The sequence below is a fragment of the Dinoponera quadriceps genome, unplaced genomic scaffold (assembly GCF_001313825.1).
Source record: "Dinoponera quadriceps isolate SergipeBrazil2010 unplaced genomic scaffold, ASM131382v1 scaffold2600, whole genome shotgun sequence".
Classification (NCBI taxonomy): Eukaryota; Metazoa; Arthropoda; class Insecta; order Hymenoptera; family Formicidae; genus Dinoponera; species Dinoponera quadriceps.
This window is the reverse complement of record NW_014556795.1, coordinates 2411026-2427148: the sequence shown is the minus strand read 5'-3', so window position 1 is coordinate 2427148 and position 16123 is coordinate 2411026. Positions and strand designations below refer to the sequence as shown.

At 42.0% G+C, this 16123-nt stretch overlaps 4 protein-coding genes and 1 long non-coding RNA gene across 6 annotated transcripts; 2 read left to right on the top strand and 3 right to left on the bottom strand.

Moving 5' to 3' along the window:
* Window positions 1-190: 190 nt before the first annotated feature.
* LOC106748211 (gamma-glutamyltransferase 7-like) lies at window positions 191-3218 on the bottom strand. The gene is made up of 9 exons (XM_014626529.1): window positions 3110-3218; window positions 2752-2918; window positions 2522-2682; window positions 2383-2456; window positions 1641-1913; window positions 1225-1515; window positions 876-942; window positions 570-806; window positions 191-482 (listed from the first exon to the last, which is right to left on the bottom strand). Exons 1-9 carry the CDS (start codon window positions 3123-3125, stop codon window positions 272-274), a joined length of 1497 nt encoding a protein of 498 aa, XP_014482015.1. The 5' UTR covers window positions 3126-3218; the 3' UTR covers window positions 191-271.
* Window positions 3219-3238: 20 nt separating this feature from the next.
* LOC106748217 lies at window positions 3239-3907 on the top strand. Its single transcript, XR_001374725.1, has 3 exons — window positions 3239-3403; window positions 3563-3687; window positions 3816-3907. It is a non-coding gene; the product is annotated as an uncharacterized LOC106748217 (long non-coding RNA).
* On the bottom strand, window positions 3438-5068 carry LOC106748214 (tRNA-dihydrouridine(20a/20b) synthase [NAD(P)+]-like). Of its 2 annotated transcripts, none has more exons than XM_014626532.1 (3): window positions 4711-5068; window positions 4453-4650; window positions 3438-4365 (listed from the first exon to the last, which is right to left on the bottom strand). In XM_014626532.1, the coding sequence occupies exons 1-3, from the start codon at window positions 4785-4787 to the stop codon at window positions 3582-3584; spliced, it is 1059 nt and encodes a 352-aa protein (XP_014482018.1). In that variant the 5' UTR covers window positions 4788-5068; the 3' UTR covers window positions 3438-3581. The 2 variants fall into 2 exon arrangements, with proteins under 2 accessions (XP_014482018.1, XP_014482019.1); XM_014626533.1 differs by having other exon boundaries at window positions 3439-4365; window positions 4725-4806.
* Window positions 5069-5703: 635 nt separating this feature from the next.
* LOC106748209 (DNA-directed RNA polymerase II subunit RPB2) lies at window positions 5704-11293 on the top strand. Its single transcript, XM_014626523.1, has 7 exons — window positions 5704-5838; window positions 5927-7862; window positions 8026-8248; window positions 8671-9132; window positions 9680-10022; window positions 10292-10550; window positions 10611-11293. The coding sequence occupies exons 1-7, from the start codon at window positions 5820-5822 to the stop codon at window positions 10894-10896; spliced, it is 3528 nt and encodes a 1175-aa protein (XP_014482009.1). The 5' UTR covers window positions 5704-5819; the 3' UTR covers window positions 10897-11293.
* Window positions 11294-12860: 1567 nt separating this feature from the next.
* LOC106748213 (E3 ubiquitin-protein ligase TM129) lies at window positions 12861-15615 on the bottom strand. Its single transcript, XM_014626531.1, has 6 exons — window positions 15273-15615; window positions 14955-15204; window positions 14691-14880; window positions 13626-13820; window positions 13243-13391; window positions 12861-13134 (listed from the first exon to the last, which is right to left on the bottom strand). Exons 1-6 carry the CDS (start codon window positions 15472-15474, stop codon window positions 13011-13013), a joined length of 1110 nt encoding a protein of 369 aa, XP_014482017.1. The 5' UTR covers window positions 15475-15615; the 3' UTR covers window positions 12861-13010.
* Window positions 15616-16123: the final 508 nt, after the last annotated feature.

Below are 16123 nucleotides of genomic sequence, written 5' to 3'. Positions count from 1 at the left end.
AATCGATGGAGAAGTTAGTTTCCATTTTGCAACAATGATAAAACAGTATTATAGTTTAAAACCTGTTGGATGATGTTACTTAAAATATAAAGTTTACGATAGATTTATCGCCCAGTTAATTTCCCACATGATTGAGTTGAATGATCGTACGTATCGCGTAACGCGAGTTTGCAGAAAATATTTCTACAAACAGCTGGAGTTACCTTCTAATATCACAGTCTCCGATCAAGATTCTCGATCTCAGGTGCAGTATCTGGGTCATCACACACATTTAAAATCGCGACGCAATTCCATTTCCACGACTGTCGGAGTGACTCGAGAGTGAGTCCTTCCTTTTGATAATCGCATTTACACTCTTGATGAGTAAATTATTGTCAGTAGGCAACGACGATATCAGGGGCTGCAATCGAACCCGCAAAGCGGCCTCCATCGAGTGTCTCTGATTATTCTCAATTACCATACCGTCGGAAACGTAATAATATCTATCGAAACAGAATAAGACAAAACGTGATTATATCTGATTTATTTTTCTCGTCCTACTTGAAATGAATTCTTGATCGTTGTTATACCTGGGATATTCTATCGCGGCAGAAACGCTCAAGCTGCGCACGATAAGATTATACAGGATCTGCCCGTTGAGAAAAGCGTCATCCGAGCCGAATACTCCACGTAAGCCGCATCTCGCTTTCTCATGGTGGAAAAGTACAGGAACGAATGTAGACAACAGAGTGTTGTCATCGACATTCTTATCTAACAGAAACCCAGCGGCTGTCATATTTCCGAGCCCCAAAGGTGAACCTAAACCGCTGCACCAACCACGTTAATGCGATAACAGTTATCTAATGGATGAAAGCGAGTGTAATTGTGTTACTAACGATAGGACGCAGACGTACGCATCTTGCCAGTCCATCGCCATCACTCCGGTGTATGTTTCTCTCTTGACTGAAGCAATTACAAGTACAGTTAAATAACTGTCAATTGAGATGATTACTCGGGGAAAAAAAAGATATATGAAATTTGCCAATGTATATCCATACGAAAAAATACTGTTGTTTACAAATTATATGCGATCGAAATAAATGGCTACTTGTGACAGCACACGATATCGACGTACATTTAATTAAATGACGAAGCATCGTTTTTTTTTCTTTTCGTATAAACATATGTGATCTTATATAATCATTTTTTCCCGGGTAAGGAAAGAACGATGCGTGTAACACTCACCGTGTTGGGTATTTTGCGAGAACAACAAATGCAATTGCGTCAATGTCTGAGCAACGAGAGCTTGCGACTCAATCGTGGACGCATTTCCCGCAAAAATCGGCAGGTCCTCCAATGCCTCGACCACCGATCGTATAGAGCTTGCGTGAGACGGATAGTAAATCACATGATGATGCAACGTCGAGCTTTCCGCAGCTACAACGGTAGGCCCGTAACTTGCCAACTGCTGCAGTAAATTCCCGCTTAGGATATCGTTGCGCAGAATCTTGTACGACAAAGTGCCATTGTACAATGCTGCAATGAAAGAAGTGCGAAGAAGTCCCGGCGATTGCTGTAGGATCGTGTAAAAATCACTGTGTACGACTGGATGAAAAATTATTGTAACATTATAAGTTGTTAACGCAAAACAAAATACATACCTCCTGCGCCATGCTCCGCTATAATGTCTAACGTGTTCGCGAGTTCCTGTAATTGCAACGTGTCACCCGGATTCAAAGGGCCATAAAGCGTTCCGTAATCCGTATTTTTCGAGACTTCGTCCGCAAAATCTTTGGATACGACGAATCCTTCCCGCGCTAACTTGGCGGAAGGTTCTACGATGTCGCGCCATGGCAAGATGCCGTGTGATCTTTGAGCGAATTCTAATCCCCGTAGTAGGGCTGGCAGACGAATCTCAGCTCTCGCGAAGAAGCCTGATTCGCATTAGAAAATCAGTCCTTAATTCTTAACATTTCATCGACTTTTGCAATACCCATCTATCGATCGAATTACGTTAAGGTACCGTTATTCCATAAAAGGTACTTTTTTATGACGTCACTTCACTAGACTGTTACAATGAACAAATGTGCGCTAGCTGCATTCTTGACGGGAACGGACGTGAGTTGTGCGTGTCAATTGAAATTTTATTTTACTTTGTTTACTTCAAATTCCTCGCTTACTAATAGAGAAATAAATTTTTGTGTGAAAAATGTTAATATTGTTTAGAAAAATTATGGGCAGAACAAGTGATTTGACACCTCAGAAGGTTGCACGGGTAAAAGTGCTGATTGACACCGTAAATTATCCTAATCGAATAAACTTAAGCTTTCTTTCTCCTGTGCTCTATTAATAAACGCATCTAATAATATATATCTCTCGCATGTAACGAAATATTGTACAGACCTTCAGTTGTATTACTTGCAAAATCGATAATAATTGGATGGGTGTGATTTTTGTGTATCATCATATAACCACCTCTGAAGAGAAAGTCAAGATCAGTGATCAGTAACAATGATGGTAAATTTAGTTGACGATATCTCACCCGCCAAGGCCGGTTTTGTGAGGTGCTACTACGGTCATGCAAATAGTCGCGGCCACTGCAGCGTCCACTGCGTTGCCCAATTTTCTCAGTATCTTAGTGCCGATTTGAGAGCAATTTGAATAATCGGTAGCAACTGCTCCATGGATACCATGAAGTCTACTCTGAAATGTGATAAGACTATTGTAAAAATACCTTTTTGTTCCCTGTCTCTCTTTTTCTTCAACACTCACCTGCGGTATATCTTCGGTATAAAGAATCTGCAACACCAGCATAGTGGTAATGCCAATGGTTAACACAACGAAGCAGGCAATAATTAACTGTAATCCATTGCCGCAGTAGTTGCATAGTTTGTACTTGTAATTCTTCTCCTTGGTTAACGGGCATTCCTCCGTGAGATCTGCAAATTGCGTCAGACATTCTCCATATGTACGAATCCAATCCTTATGATGGGAGACTGTCAGCACTTAAGAATCTTCACAATTTGATGATCGGAACATTTTGGTTGTTGTCGAGCAAATGTGCGTCAACGAGAAATGTAACACGAGAGTTCGTGTTAAAAAAAAAAAAAATTAAATAAATAAAACTTACGCGTGTTGTAACTCATTTTCAACCTGTTTTCCCTACTCTTCTATCCTTCAGCTCAGCTGAACTTCCGTAATTTCTCTTCTGACGTTTCTCTCCCACTTGTCTGCCAGTATTGAGGTTAGACACGCATGGAAAAGAAAAAGTAGAAGATGGTGGAAAAGATATGTGAATAGAATTGCAATACATTTGTAAAAAAATATTTTTACTTATTATTTATTTAATATTCATATTCACTTCTAAACATCGAGTTTTGTATTTCTACAGACAGAACCGATCAATAAACAATGGGATATTCGCGTATGTACAAACATTGTCATATCTTTAATTCATTATCGAAGATAAGGTTTTTAAAAATATCTCTTGTTACAAAATACATTTTTCGTCTATAAAGTTATAAAATTAAAATATACCTGATGTAGAAAATATAGCTAATTAATAACTTTAACATTTGCGTAGATGAAAAACGCTGTACTTTTTACGACGCTATATCGCTAAATATATTTCCTAGAAGGTCACTGGACGTATCATCTTCCCAGAAGTGAATATACTTTTCTCTTTGCTGCACGTGCAATGTATTAAAGGTACACTTAGTCAGCTCTATCGAATTAAATGAAGTACCTGGCCTTATATCGTAATAGTTTTCTAAAAAGTCCAATACGGACGACCTGTTCTGCAAATTATTGAACAATACACGATCTTTCTTCGGTAGAACTTTTTCCAACATGAATACCAGATGATGATGGAAACATTGGAATTCAGTTGGTACAGTTGATGTGATATCCAGCCAATCTTGAAGACAAACGAGCGGAGTGGTGGAATGTCCGGAAAATAATGCCGGATTATTCAGGATACCTCGAGCGGACATTACTCCCTCGCATCCGGATTCTCTGAACAAAGTTCTCGCACTTTCCAAGTCCTTTACATCGCCATTCGCAACAAGTGGCAGACGCACGCAATCTCTAAGAAGCTTGAGACTGTCTAATTCGATCGGTTCATTACGCATCTCAGGGGTCCTTGCATGGATTGTTAAAAACGAAGCGCCAGCTTTTTCCAAAGCTTGACACAACATTATTGTTTCGCGTATGTCTTTCAACAATCGTATCTTTGCAGACACAGCGAATGGTTTTGGAATGCGATTTCTGACTTGACATATCAAATCGCTCACTAGCTCTGGTTTCCTCAATAAATCGGCGCCATATCCATCTTTCATAGCCCAACGCTGCGGACAGCCGCAATTCAAGTCTACGCCATCGCCATACCTATTGATCACGAGATAAGTGATGAATGAAAAAATATTTTTTCCCAAAAATAATCAAATAATAAAAATGAAGAGGCTCATAACTTACGGTGCGATCATTTCTGTGGCACTGACAAAGTCATTAACAGTATTGGCTGCAAACTGAACGACCAACGGTTTGTCCTCTTTATATGTGGTAAATTCATTCTCTCGAGCTTTTGAAGATTGTACAAACGAATTCGCCATGATCATAGGTGTAAAACATATGTCGCACGCATAACGCCTCACAAGCGTTCTGAATTGTAACCTAATAAGAAAGACAAATATTTTATATGGAACATCGGTGTGTGAAAGGTGTTCAACTTACTTGCTGTATCTAACCATTGGGGCACATATTTTCGTCATTTGCGGTTCTTTTAACATCGCTACTATGTCAGTAGTCATTATGTTGAAGAAAAGAAATCACTGTTCACTAAAGGTGGAAAGAAATGCAGCTATGTGAAGTAAAAACCGAGAATTATCTTTCCGTCTCTTATCATATTCTTTAGTGGATTTCTATCCTTGAGGAATATTTTTTTCTTAGATAGATAAGCATACATCGGTTTCTCTCTTCTTTTGTAAATGTCGTTTTGTTTCTATCGTTATCGCCCACATAAACAGTCTTTCCCTACTGTGGAAAGTAGAGAGCGTCGTGATACATAGGACGCAACAACGGTTGCCGCGCGGCGGAAGTTCGCGCGGTAGCCAATAGAGGGTTCTCGCAATACTATTTTTCAGATACAACGAACGCTCAAGTGCGTTCCCCGCCAGTACTGCAAATCTACAGTTTGTGTATTCATAGTCGGGTTTTAAGCCACACAGACTGCTACTTGCTGGAAAGAATAGAACGTTCTGATTGGTGTATTTCCCAAAAATGGATCGAAAGGCAGTATTTCCATCAAATCCAGCGTGAAAACAAGCATCGTGGCTTTATGAGACAGTCTTAAGTTTATCTTCGGATACTGCACGGCTTATATTTCATTGGGCACGAAGCACCTCGACATAAAATTGAGACGATTTTAAATATAAGATCTGAATGCCGGCCCGGATTGATTCGACCGATCAGAGCAAGTTTAATTAGTTCAGAGCACGGATTGAAATTCGACCAATCAGCGCAAAGTTCGCTAAATTTCACTAAACTTGAACTCGGTTACCGATTGACCAATCCGTAGTCTGCAGGGGGCTTGCTCCGATTGGTCAAATTTCAATCTGATCTCAATCCATAGTGTGGGGTCTAGAAAAGAATTTGAAGAAATTGACCGATCACAGTCGAGTTGTAGAAGAAATTTGGTCATCCCCTGATGACCGCCCGAGAGAGACATATGACGGAGATTTAAAAATTTCGAGTTGGCTACACTGTCAGCTGCAGCTCCGTAAAGCGATCGCTTTTGAGTCATTTTGCGTGAAACATTGGAATCTAAAGGTTACACTCTCAACATGTACACTCTCGAAGATGGTGAGTATATTAACGCGTGTTAATAGGATTGAAGGAATGATCTGTTGTCCGTAATTGAAAGATCGTGAAAATAACCATCTTATGCTAGATCAATACGATGACGAGGATGCGGAGGAGATTTCGTCGAAACTTTGGCAGGAGGCCTGCTGGATCGTGATCAACGCGTACTTCGACGAGAAGGGTCTCGTACGGCAACAATTGGATAGCTTCGACGAATTCATCGAGATGTCCGTTCAACGTATCGTCGAGGACTCACCGCAGATCGATCTACAAGCGGAGGCGCAACACACCACGGGCGAGATAGAAAATCCGGTGAGACATTTGCTGAAGTTCGAGCAGATCTATTTGTCCAAGCCCACCCATTGGGAGAAGGACGGCGCGCCGTCTCCTATGATGCCCAACGAAGCCAGGCTGAGAAATCTAACGTATTCGGCGCCGTTGTACGTGGATATCACCAAGACGATCATGAAGGACGGCGAGGAACCCATAGAGACGCAACATCAGAAGACTTTCATCGGAAAGATACCGATTATGTTGAGATCGAAGTACTGCCTGCTGGCGGGCTTATCCGATCGCGACTTGACGGAATTGAACGAATGCCCGTTAGATCCCGGCGGGTATTTCATCATAAACGGCTCGGAGAAGGTGCTGATAGCGCAGGAGAAAATGGCGACGAACACCGTTTACGTATTCAGCATGAAAGATGGCAAATACGCGTACAAGGCGGAGATCAGATCCTGCTTGGAGCACAGTTCGCGTCCCACGTCTACCTTGTGGATCAACATGATGGCGAAGAGCGGGGCCAGCATAAAGAAATCGGCGATAGGTCAACGCATCGTCGCCATCATACCGTACGTGAAGCAAGAGATCCCGATAATGGTGGTTTTCCGTGCCCTCGGCTTCGTCGCCGACCGCGACATCCTCGAGCACATAATCTACGACTTCGACGATCCCGAGATGATGGAGATGGTGAAGCCGTCCCTGGACGAGGCCTTCGTCATACAGGAGCAGAACGTCGCGCTGAATTTCATCGGCACGAGGGGCGCCCGGGCGGGCGTCACCAAGGAGAAGCGTATCAAGTACGCCCGGGAGATCCTGCAGAAGGAAATGCTGCCGCACGTCGGCATAAGCGACTTCTGCGAGACGAAGAAGGCCTACTTCCTCGGCTACATGGTGCACCGATTGCTGTCCGCGTCCCTGGGACGAAGGGAGCTGGACGACCGGGATCATTACGGCAACAAACGATTGGACCTGGCCGGGCCGTTGCTGGCCTTCCTCTTCCGCGCCCTGTTCAAGAACCTGATGAAGGAGGTGCGCCTGTACGCGCAGAAGTTCATCGACCGGGGCAAGGACTTCAACCTCGAGCTGGCGATCAAGACGAAAATAATCACCGACGGGCTGCGGTACTCGCTCGCCACCGGTAACTGGGGCGACCAGAAGAAAGCGCATCAGGCGAGGGCGGGCGTGTCGCAGGTACTGAACAGGCTGACCTTCGCCTCGACCCTGTCGCATCTCAGGCGGGTGAACTCGCCGATCGGGAGGGACGGCAAACTGGCGAAGCCGCGTCAGTTGCACAACACGCTGTGGGGTATGCTCTGCCCCGCGGAGACTCCCGAGGGCGCCGCCGTAGGCTTGGTGAAGAATTTAGCCCTGATGGCGTACATAAGCGTCGGCTCGCAGCCCTCGCCCATCCTCGAATTCTTGGAGGAGTGGTCGATGGAGAATCTCGAGGAGATCGCGCCGAGCGCGATCGCCGACGCGACGAAGATATTCGTGAACGGATGCTGGGTCGGCATCCACCGGGACCCGGACCAGCTGATGGCCACCTTGCGCAAACTGAGACGGCAGATGGACATCATCGTGTCGGAGGTGTCGATGATCCGCGATATCAGGGACCGCGAGATCCGTATATACACGGACGCCGGTAGGATCAGCAGGCCTCTGCTCATAGTCGAGGGCCAGAATTTACTGCTGAAGAAGCGGCACATCGATATGCTGAAGGAGAGGGATTACAACAACGATGGGTGAGCTTCTTCCTCCGGCAGGTTCGGTTAGAAGCCGTATTCGGATGAGTCCTCTTGTAAGCGAGTTATTGAAGCTTTCATTCATTGGCGTGATCTTTGCGAGATGACACGACGTTTTCTTCAAAGCGACGAAACATTGCTGACGATAAGTATTACGTTGCAGGTGGCAGGAGTTGGTAGGTAGCGGAGTAGTAGAATATATAGACACTCTGGAGGAGGAAACCGTCATGATAGCTATGTCGCCTGACGATCTTCGACAAGAGAAGGAGTACGCGTATTGCACGACGTATACGCACTGCGAGATTCATCCGGCGATGATCTTGGGCGTCTGTGCTTCCATCATACCTTTCCCTGATCATAATCAGAGCCCTAGGAACACTTACCAGGTAGGTTATCATTTCTCTCTTACGCGTTTGCCGCGGTATCAAAGATTAATAATAAATAGACCATCTCATCTGGAAATCCATATTCGATCAAGCCAACGAAATAATATCAGATTAGATTTCAACGAATCAACGTTTCGTCTCCTTTTTAGCTGCACTAACAAGACAGACATCGTTTGTTTCAATTCACTTTAAGCTCGTATCAAACTGTTGGGACCAATCTCTCATCAGTAGTAGTCTGATGTGAAATAATGATTATATTCAACGATTATTTCTTTTTGTTAGATCCTTCAATTTGGATTACTTAACCGTTGTGCAATTTTATGAATGTCTAAAAAATTATCCATAGATAAGTACTTCATCTAGTCAAAAGCAAAGTCGTATAAGATGCATCTCCTCCTGATGAAACATCGCTTATTTTTCAGAGTGCCATGGGTAAACAAGCTATGGGCGTTTACATTACGAATTTCCACGTTCGCATGGACACCTTGGCCCACGTCTTGTATTACCCTCACAAACCGCTGGTCACCACGAGATCGATGGAGTACCTTAGGTTCCGCGAGCTGCCGGCCGGTATCAACAGCATCGTCGCGATTCTGTGCTACACGGGATACAACCAGGAGGACAGCGTCATCTTGAATGCCAGCGCCGTTGAGAGGGGCTTCTTCAGGTCGGTGTTTTACCGCTCTTACAAGGAGTCCGAGTCGAAGAAGATCGGCGATCAAGAGGAGCAGTTCGAGAAACCGTCGCGCGTAACCTGCCAGGGGATGCGCAACGCCATATACGACAAATTGGACGACGACGGGATAATCGCACCTGGAATTCGAGTATCGGGCGATGATGTGATCATAGGCAAAACAATTACCCTGCCGGAAACGGACGATGAGGCGAGTTTTTTAACATATCATCGCGCGTATAAACGTGGAAAGGAAATTCCCTTGGTTTCTGTAGGACAAAAGTGTGGCGAGAGAGATATACAGTCCATATTAACAGACGCATCTTAATTTTTTACATTTCATCGACTTCCCAGCTTTATAACACGGCTCGTCTATCGACCGATTATATTAAGGATTCTAGAAAAAGGTATTTTTATGCTGCATGTTACAATGCGCTACTTTCATCATTGCGTGCGAAATTTCATTGAATTCTTGTTTATTTCAAATTCCTTGCTTACCGATAGAAAAATCAATTTTTGCGTGTGAAAAATATGAATATTGTTTGCAAAAATTATGGGCAAAACGAGGTAAAAATCAAATTAAAGTGCGTCAAAATAATAGGAACATTTGTGTGCTGAAATCGTCGGCGGACATAGTCCGAACTGTATAATGTGACAACTATCATAAACTGTTAATTTCGGCGCCTTTCTCGCAACTTGATTTGTTTCATCGTGTAAAGGTGCCGTTGGAGCCAATAATAATCATCTCTCTCTTTCAGCTGGACAGCACGACGAAGCGTTTCACAAAACGCGACGCGTCGACGTTTTTGCGGAATAGCGAGACCGGCATAGTCGACCAGGTGATGTTGACGTTGAACAGCGAGGGATACAAGTTCTGCAAGATTCGCGTGCGCAGCGTGCGCATCCCGCAGATAGGCGACAAGTTTGCGTCGCGCCACGGGCAGAAGGGAACTTGTGGGATTCAGTACAGGCAGGAGGACATGCCGTTCTCCTGCGAGGGTCTCACGCCCGACATAATCATCAACCCCCACGCTATCCCCTCGCGTATGACCATCGGTCACTTGATCGAGTGCATACAGGGGAAGGTTTCCGCGAACAAGGGTATGGCCAAAATTCCAAGTAAACGGACGTAACTTTAACGGTCAATAAATAGCCAGAAGGTTGGATAGATCTTTTATTGCTAACGTAATGTAACAGCCGTTCCATTACTAAATTAAGAAATAAAAGATATGATTAATTTCATCTGAGGAGTTCCGTCCATTCTGATGAAAGTTAATCTATTTATTGTTAAAAGGAAAGTTTTTCTGCAAATATCTTCGTCACTTTACGAACCTTTTATCCTTTGATTTCTAATCGGACAATCTGATCAGGTGAGATCGGTGATGCCACGCCGTTCAACGACGCCGTGAACGTGCAGAAGATCTCCACGCTCCTGCAGGAGTACGGTTATCAGTTGCGAGGGAACGAGGTCATGTACAACGGGCACACGGGTCGTAAGATCAATGCACAGGTGTTTCTAGGGCCGACCTATTACCAACGTTTGAAGCACATGGTGGACGATAAGATTCACAGTAGAGCGAGAGGACCCGTGCAGATTTTAGTTCGCCAGCCTATGGAAGGTCGAGCGAGGTAAATTGGCGCGCGTTGTTTATTCTCGTCGATCCAATGCAAACGCATCTATTCATTTAGGGACGGTGGACTCCGTTTCGGCGAGATGGAGCGGGACTGTCAGATCTCTCACGGTGCGGCGCAGTTTCTGAGAGAGCGTTTGTTCGAAGTGTCAGATCCTTACCGGATTCACATCTGTAACTTCTGCGGCTTGATCGCCATCGCGAACTTGCGAAACAACACTTTCGAGTGCAAGGGGTGCAAGAACAAGACGCAGATTTCGCAAATTAGATTACCATACGCGGCGAAGTTACTCTTCCAGGAACTGATGGCAATGAATATTGCGCCTAGACTCATGACTACGTAAACCGGTATGTATTTTATGTGATGTGTAAAATAAGTAGTAAAGATTAAGTGAAATCGTATTAAACGTGATAATATGTGAGTGAAACTTTTCACTTTATTATAATCTTTGTATCAAGTAACTTAAATATAGCATCCGTTTTTAAACTTTTCGCGATGTATTGCCGACATTTTTTGTTAATAAAAACTGTCTCGCGGTATTAGTAGAATGTAATAGAAAAGTATTAATTCATTGAAAGTTTTCTTTCAATATCTTCCTTCATAAACTGCGGTTTTACGATGAGCGAATACGAGAAGAAAGTACTAATTAAAAGTACAAACCAAAATATATATAAAGGAGAGTGATGTATAAAAGCATAAAAGGATGAAATCTTGTAAAAGTACTATTTATTGTTCCATTGGGTGTTTAAAACTAAATAGTTTGGAAGTGTGTGTACCACCAAGTTCTCAAAACACTATGGGTGCGTTGAACGGTAGCCACAAACGCTACTTTTCCCGAGGTAGTGTTTGCGAGCTCCGTGAACGACATTGTATGTCATAGCTAGATGAAGATGAGATGATTTATCTATGTTCAGCGGAACGTTTGTTTCCTGTAGCACGGGAAACAGTTGCAAACATTCGGCTGAACATGTTTCCCTACCTTATATGTTTTGGCGAGCGACATAATGGCCTGATGGCGGCCGATAAGCAGCATTTGAGGCACTGCATTCTCTTCGCATTTCAATTGAAGAAAAATGCTGTCCAAGCGATGATCTGCGCCGCTCTGGATGAGAACGCCGTGACGTATAAAACGTGTAAAAAATGATACCAGAGGTTTCGGAATTTCGGATCGTTCGGGTCAGCCGCAGAAATTCGACAACAAAGAGCTCCGGCAACTGTTGAGTGAAAACTCCAAGGAGCTTGCGTCGGAGTTACTCAGCAATGCATATCTCATCGACTCGGTAAGACCTGGAATGCAAGGAGCGTCACGGCGAAATCTCTGCCGACCCGATTCAAAAGACGAGATTTCCTGTGCGACATCATTACGGGTGATGAAAAATGGCTGTTATACGCAGAAACGCGGAAACTCCGAAGAAGGTTTTGCTGAGTACCTGGTGGGATATGGAGGGTGTGGTGCATTACGAGTTGCTGGACCGTTACTGCGGAATATTACATATTGTCCGTTTGAGCGATGCGTAGAAGGAAAAGAGGCCTTACATCGGAAGTAGACGAGTGATTTTGCAGCACAACGCCCTACCGCAAAAGGAACCAAAGACGTCATCCGCACATTAGGCTGGGAAGTCCTCCTTCACGCAGCTTATTCGCCAGATCTCGCCCCGTCGAACTACCATTTATTTCGGTCGCATCACCTGGCCGATGAGCACTTCGAAACGATCGTCCGAAAAAGCATCGACGACTTTATTGAGTCGACATCGCCGAGTTTATTTCGCGAGGGCAGTTGCCCGAAAGATGGTGTCGAGTCATCGAGAATAATGGGGATTATTTCGAGAATTAAATGTGCACTCGCCCTTTTGCGAATGAACTACACGGAAAAAGGCGCCGAATTAAAGATACGATAATTAAATTATACATATTTTATATTTGCATTTCATAATAATGATACAGTTTATACAGACAGATAAGCGCGCGCCTATGTGTATGGAATGTTAATATCGAACCGTAGATCAGCTTCAAATTGGACATTTATTATTTTCTTAACAATTGTATCGGAAGAAATTACGTATTCTTGACGTTTCATCAACTTTAAGGTATATAATGCAAGTGTTATTCCGATGTTAACACTTTCACAGCCAATAATTCTGTCGCAATTCTAACGTTGAAAGCCGCAAATTCTTTTAATAAAAACAAACATTTGCTTTCACTTGTTTCGAACTGCTTATAAACTCTTCTGATAAATGGAATATAGAAAAAATATAAAATGTAAAAAAATCAATTTGCATCGAGATAAAATTCAATATTTCCTTAGTAAACATGTTTTGCATATATTTATATGTTATATATATATATATACTCTAAATTGACAATCAAATATCAATTTTATATTCCAAATCTCGAAAATGCAGCATAATACGAACGGCCTTCAATTTTAGTCATAAAAGGACGCAGTCAGAGGCGGTATTACTGATCTAAAATCCTTATATTACAAACATCTAAGATACAAAATTTCGCTTTGCAGACAGGGCAGGTACATTTAGCAGACAGCCACGTTTCTGGAGCATTTTTGTCTTGTCTCGAAGCAAACCTGTCGAGTAATGATAATAATACTAAAAGTGTATCGCCTGAACACACAAAATTATTCGATTTAGCATAGATATAACAATATTTGAAAATAATAATAAAAGGTACTGACCACTTTGCCATACATTCTATACACCACATCGGACGGCAATAGCACACTGTACAACCGTCAGAATCTCTATTCTCGGTAACGTTATCACATAATTTGTTCAATTTCATATTTGCGGTCACTTGCATACATCCTACGCATTGATCCAACTCCTGGAGATACGAATCTTAATAGATTTTATCATAATAGAATTAACATCATCATAAAAGAAATTATCAGAACAGAAATTAACAGAATTATTTTAACACATTGCGGACCAGACATTTTATTGCTAACCGTGGCCGGGTATGTTTTTGCCTGTAACGACGCAATACGAGATCATCCGTCCGCAATGTGTTAACAGAAGAATTAATTGAAGAAATAACAGCTGCTGTAATATTTGATACCTGGGCAGTGTCGTAGATTGGATTTTTATTAGCTTCCTCCTTGAAAGTACTGATAAATCTGTCGAGCAAAGTCTTGTGAAACGTTATATTTTGCGGTATAATGATCGGCCGCGAAACTTTGTCTTGCAGATCTTTAAAGTCCAACGCATTTAATCTTATGTCGAATCCTTCTGCCGTCGCTCGCATGGATTTTACCTGGAAAAAAAAAAACAATATTGAGTCTCATAACGTGACTAATTTCAAAACAATCTATATTTGCCGGTATCCAAATAAAATGATCTAAATAATCATCCAGACGAATAAATAGATCATCTTTATTTTTATCTAGACGAGATAAATGCTTTTCATCTTAAATAAAATAAAAACATATTATTTCATCTAAAAATTATCTGAAATGATGTTATGGTTCATATTCGGAACTCACTTTTCGATAAAATGAGTGAAATAATATGGAATATTATGCGTTAAGCCTGTATCAGACCAGGAATTGGAGATTAGATTTCAACAAATCGACAAATTTCGATTTTATCTCCTTTGGTCTGTTCTTCTTAGATACATGACTGAACTAGTGCAGCTATAAAAAACAGATCAAGAAACTGCGTTTCAGAAAACACAGCGATTAGTCAACGATTATTTCTTTTTATTAGATCCTTAAATTTGGAGCGATCACGTTAGTTAACCTCTTGACATACAAATAAAACGGAATTTGATGCGTCCGAAAAATACTATTTAATTTTGCTCAATGAACAGTTATGTGCAAGCTTGTGAAACAATTGAATAATCTAATAATATACTGCACGGCGTCACCGGAGACAGTTCTTGACGTCAAAGTCTACAATGGTACATGAAATGAATGACGTCTCCCAGACGTGATTGTATGTCAAAGGGTTAACTGTGCAATTTCATGATCTGCGTAATTTTTATTATAAATTTCTATAGTCCCTCATATGAAAAAAAAAAAATCCTCTAAAAAACGATAAGTAGCGTATCTTTCATTTAGACAAATTAAAAGTAAAATCCTCATTTCATCTAAGGCAGACAAACTGTCCATATATAATTTTATACCTGAATATTGATGTATTGAACCTGATCTCCAGTTATGGCTGACATTAAATGTGTGTCGCATTTTTTTACTATTAAGGTGGCGTCGCTTTGGTGCACCACTTGTAACTTGTAAGATGTGATCTTAATAATCCAGTTGTCTGTCACTACGATACGAGTTATGCCATTTGTAACAATATCAGTTTTATCCACTCTGAAATAAGATGACGTCACTTCAGTACATATATATTATACACTTGCAACATGTCTCCGATTATTTAAACGAACCTTCGATATTCTCTATTAATGTCTGCAGCAACATCCTGCCATGACATGTTATTGTTGCTGTACACGGAAAGATTCTGCACTATCGGATGCACAGCCCAATCATGTATATACCATTCGCATATTTGAATCACTGTGTACCAAGCTCCAACCAATGCAAAAATAACAGCCACCAGCCCGAGAGTCATCTTGTCTGAGTCAAGCAACTTTCCAAAATCGAAGTTATCGGAGAAACTCAGCCCTATGATGTAATCTGGACACAAAAAACATCGAGTACAAACATCTGCGAGCAAGACGACCTAACATAAGCATGCTCATTACCCAGAGGAAACATGGAGTGTATAAACAACGTAAATACGCTTCTCCTGATGTGATAATGTATAAAAAATTCATTCTCGTCGCCGAGAAAATCACTGAAGATATCCTTGATGGTCAGTCCGGCCGCGACAAATTCTATCGGCGGATAGAGGATACATCCGGTGATCAAGACATAAAATAAAGTATAGAAAAATAAATCGGACATCTCTCGTTGTTTATCTGATAATTCTCCGTCACCGAGGTGGAATTTTGCCAAATACGAGCGATGATATCCACAGGTGTCACGATATCTCGTAAATTCCCTTAGCTCGATGCTTTCCCACCTTTCGGCACTTTTCCCTGTCAAAACTACTCTCACGTTAGGTTAGCCGAATAACCTGATCACACACTTTGTTATCCCTTTTATCGTAACCTACATTATTTACGCTCGGTCATATCGGTACTCTGCAATTATCTTCCGGGGTACTCCACTATGATAATAAATGTGCATGTCGTCCGTTGGCGACACAAGGTAATGCGACGCAAGGTTGTGAAATAGATGAAAGAAATATCTTCATCTTGAGTAAAAAATACATGTTATTTCATGTAAAAATGATCTCATATTCTGAACTCACTTCAAGCCCGCAATCCAGACTGGATTTCAACGGCTTTGTCTCCTGTTCTTCTTAGCATTTTATGAGCTGCGTAATTTTTATTCTAAATTTTTATAAAGTCTAATGAAAACAATATTGTGAAAAAAATTATGTAGCGCTACTGATCTTTCACCTAGATACTTAATCTAAGGTTCATCTGAAGTCATCTAAGGCTACTTGTATTAGTAGGTGGAGGCTGTGGGCGCGAAATATGCGCGAGAT

Bases quoted from the DNA above. Each gene is read 5' to 3' on its own strand.
- LOC106748211 (XM_014626529.1), bottom strand. The intron at 1,914-2,382 runs GTCTGTACAATA...AATGCGAATCAG, and splicing joins TGCAAGTAATACAACTGAAG to GCTTCTTCGCGAGAGCTGAG. The intron at 1,516-1,640 runs GTATGTATTTTG...CTTTCATTGCAG, and splicing joins AGCGGAGCATGGCGCAGGAG to CATTGTACAATGGCACTTTG.
- LOC106748214 (XM_014626532.1), bottom strand. From the start codon at position 4,787: ATGACTACTGACATAGTAGCGATGTTAAAAGAACCGCAAATGACGAAA. The intron at 4,651-4,710 runs GTAAGTTGAACA...CTTTCTTATTAG, and splicing joins CCAATGGTTAGATACAGCAA to GTTACAATTCAGAACGCTTG. The intron at 4,366-4,452 runs GTAAGTTATGAG...CGTGATCAATAG, and splicing joins GCCACAGAAATGATCGCACC to GTATGGCGATGGCGTAGACT.
- LOC106748209 (XM_014626523.1), top strand. The intron at 8,249-8,670 runs GTAGGTTATCAT...CTTATTTTTCAG, and splicing joins GCCCTAGGAACACTTACCAG to AGTGCCATGGGTAAACAAGC. The intron at 10,551-10,610 runs GTAAATTGGCGC...CTATTCATTTAG, and splicing joins CCTATGGAAGGTCGAGCGAG to GGACGGTGGACTCCGTTTCG.
- LOC106748213 (XM_014626531.1), bottom strand. From the start codon at position 15,474: ATGTCCGATTTATTTTTCTATACTTTATTTTATGTCTTGATCACCGGA. The intron at 13,392-13,625 runs GTATCAAATATT...TCGTATCTCCAG, and splicing joins CAATCTACGACACTGCCCAG to GAGTTGGATCAATGCGTAGG. The intron at 13,135-13,242 runs GTCAGTACCTTT...ATTACTCGACAG, and splicing joins ATAGAATGTATGGCAAAGTG to GTTTGCTTCGAGACAAGACA.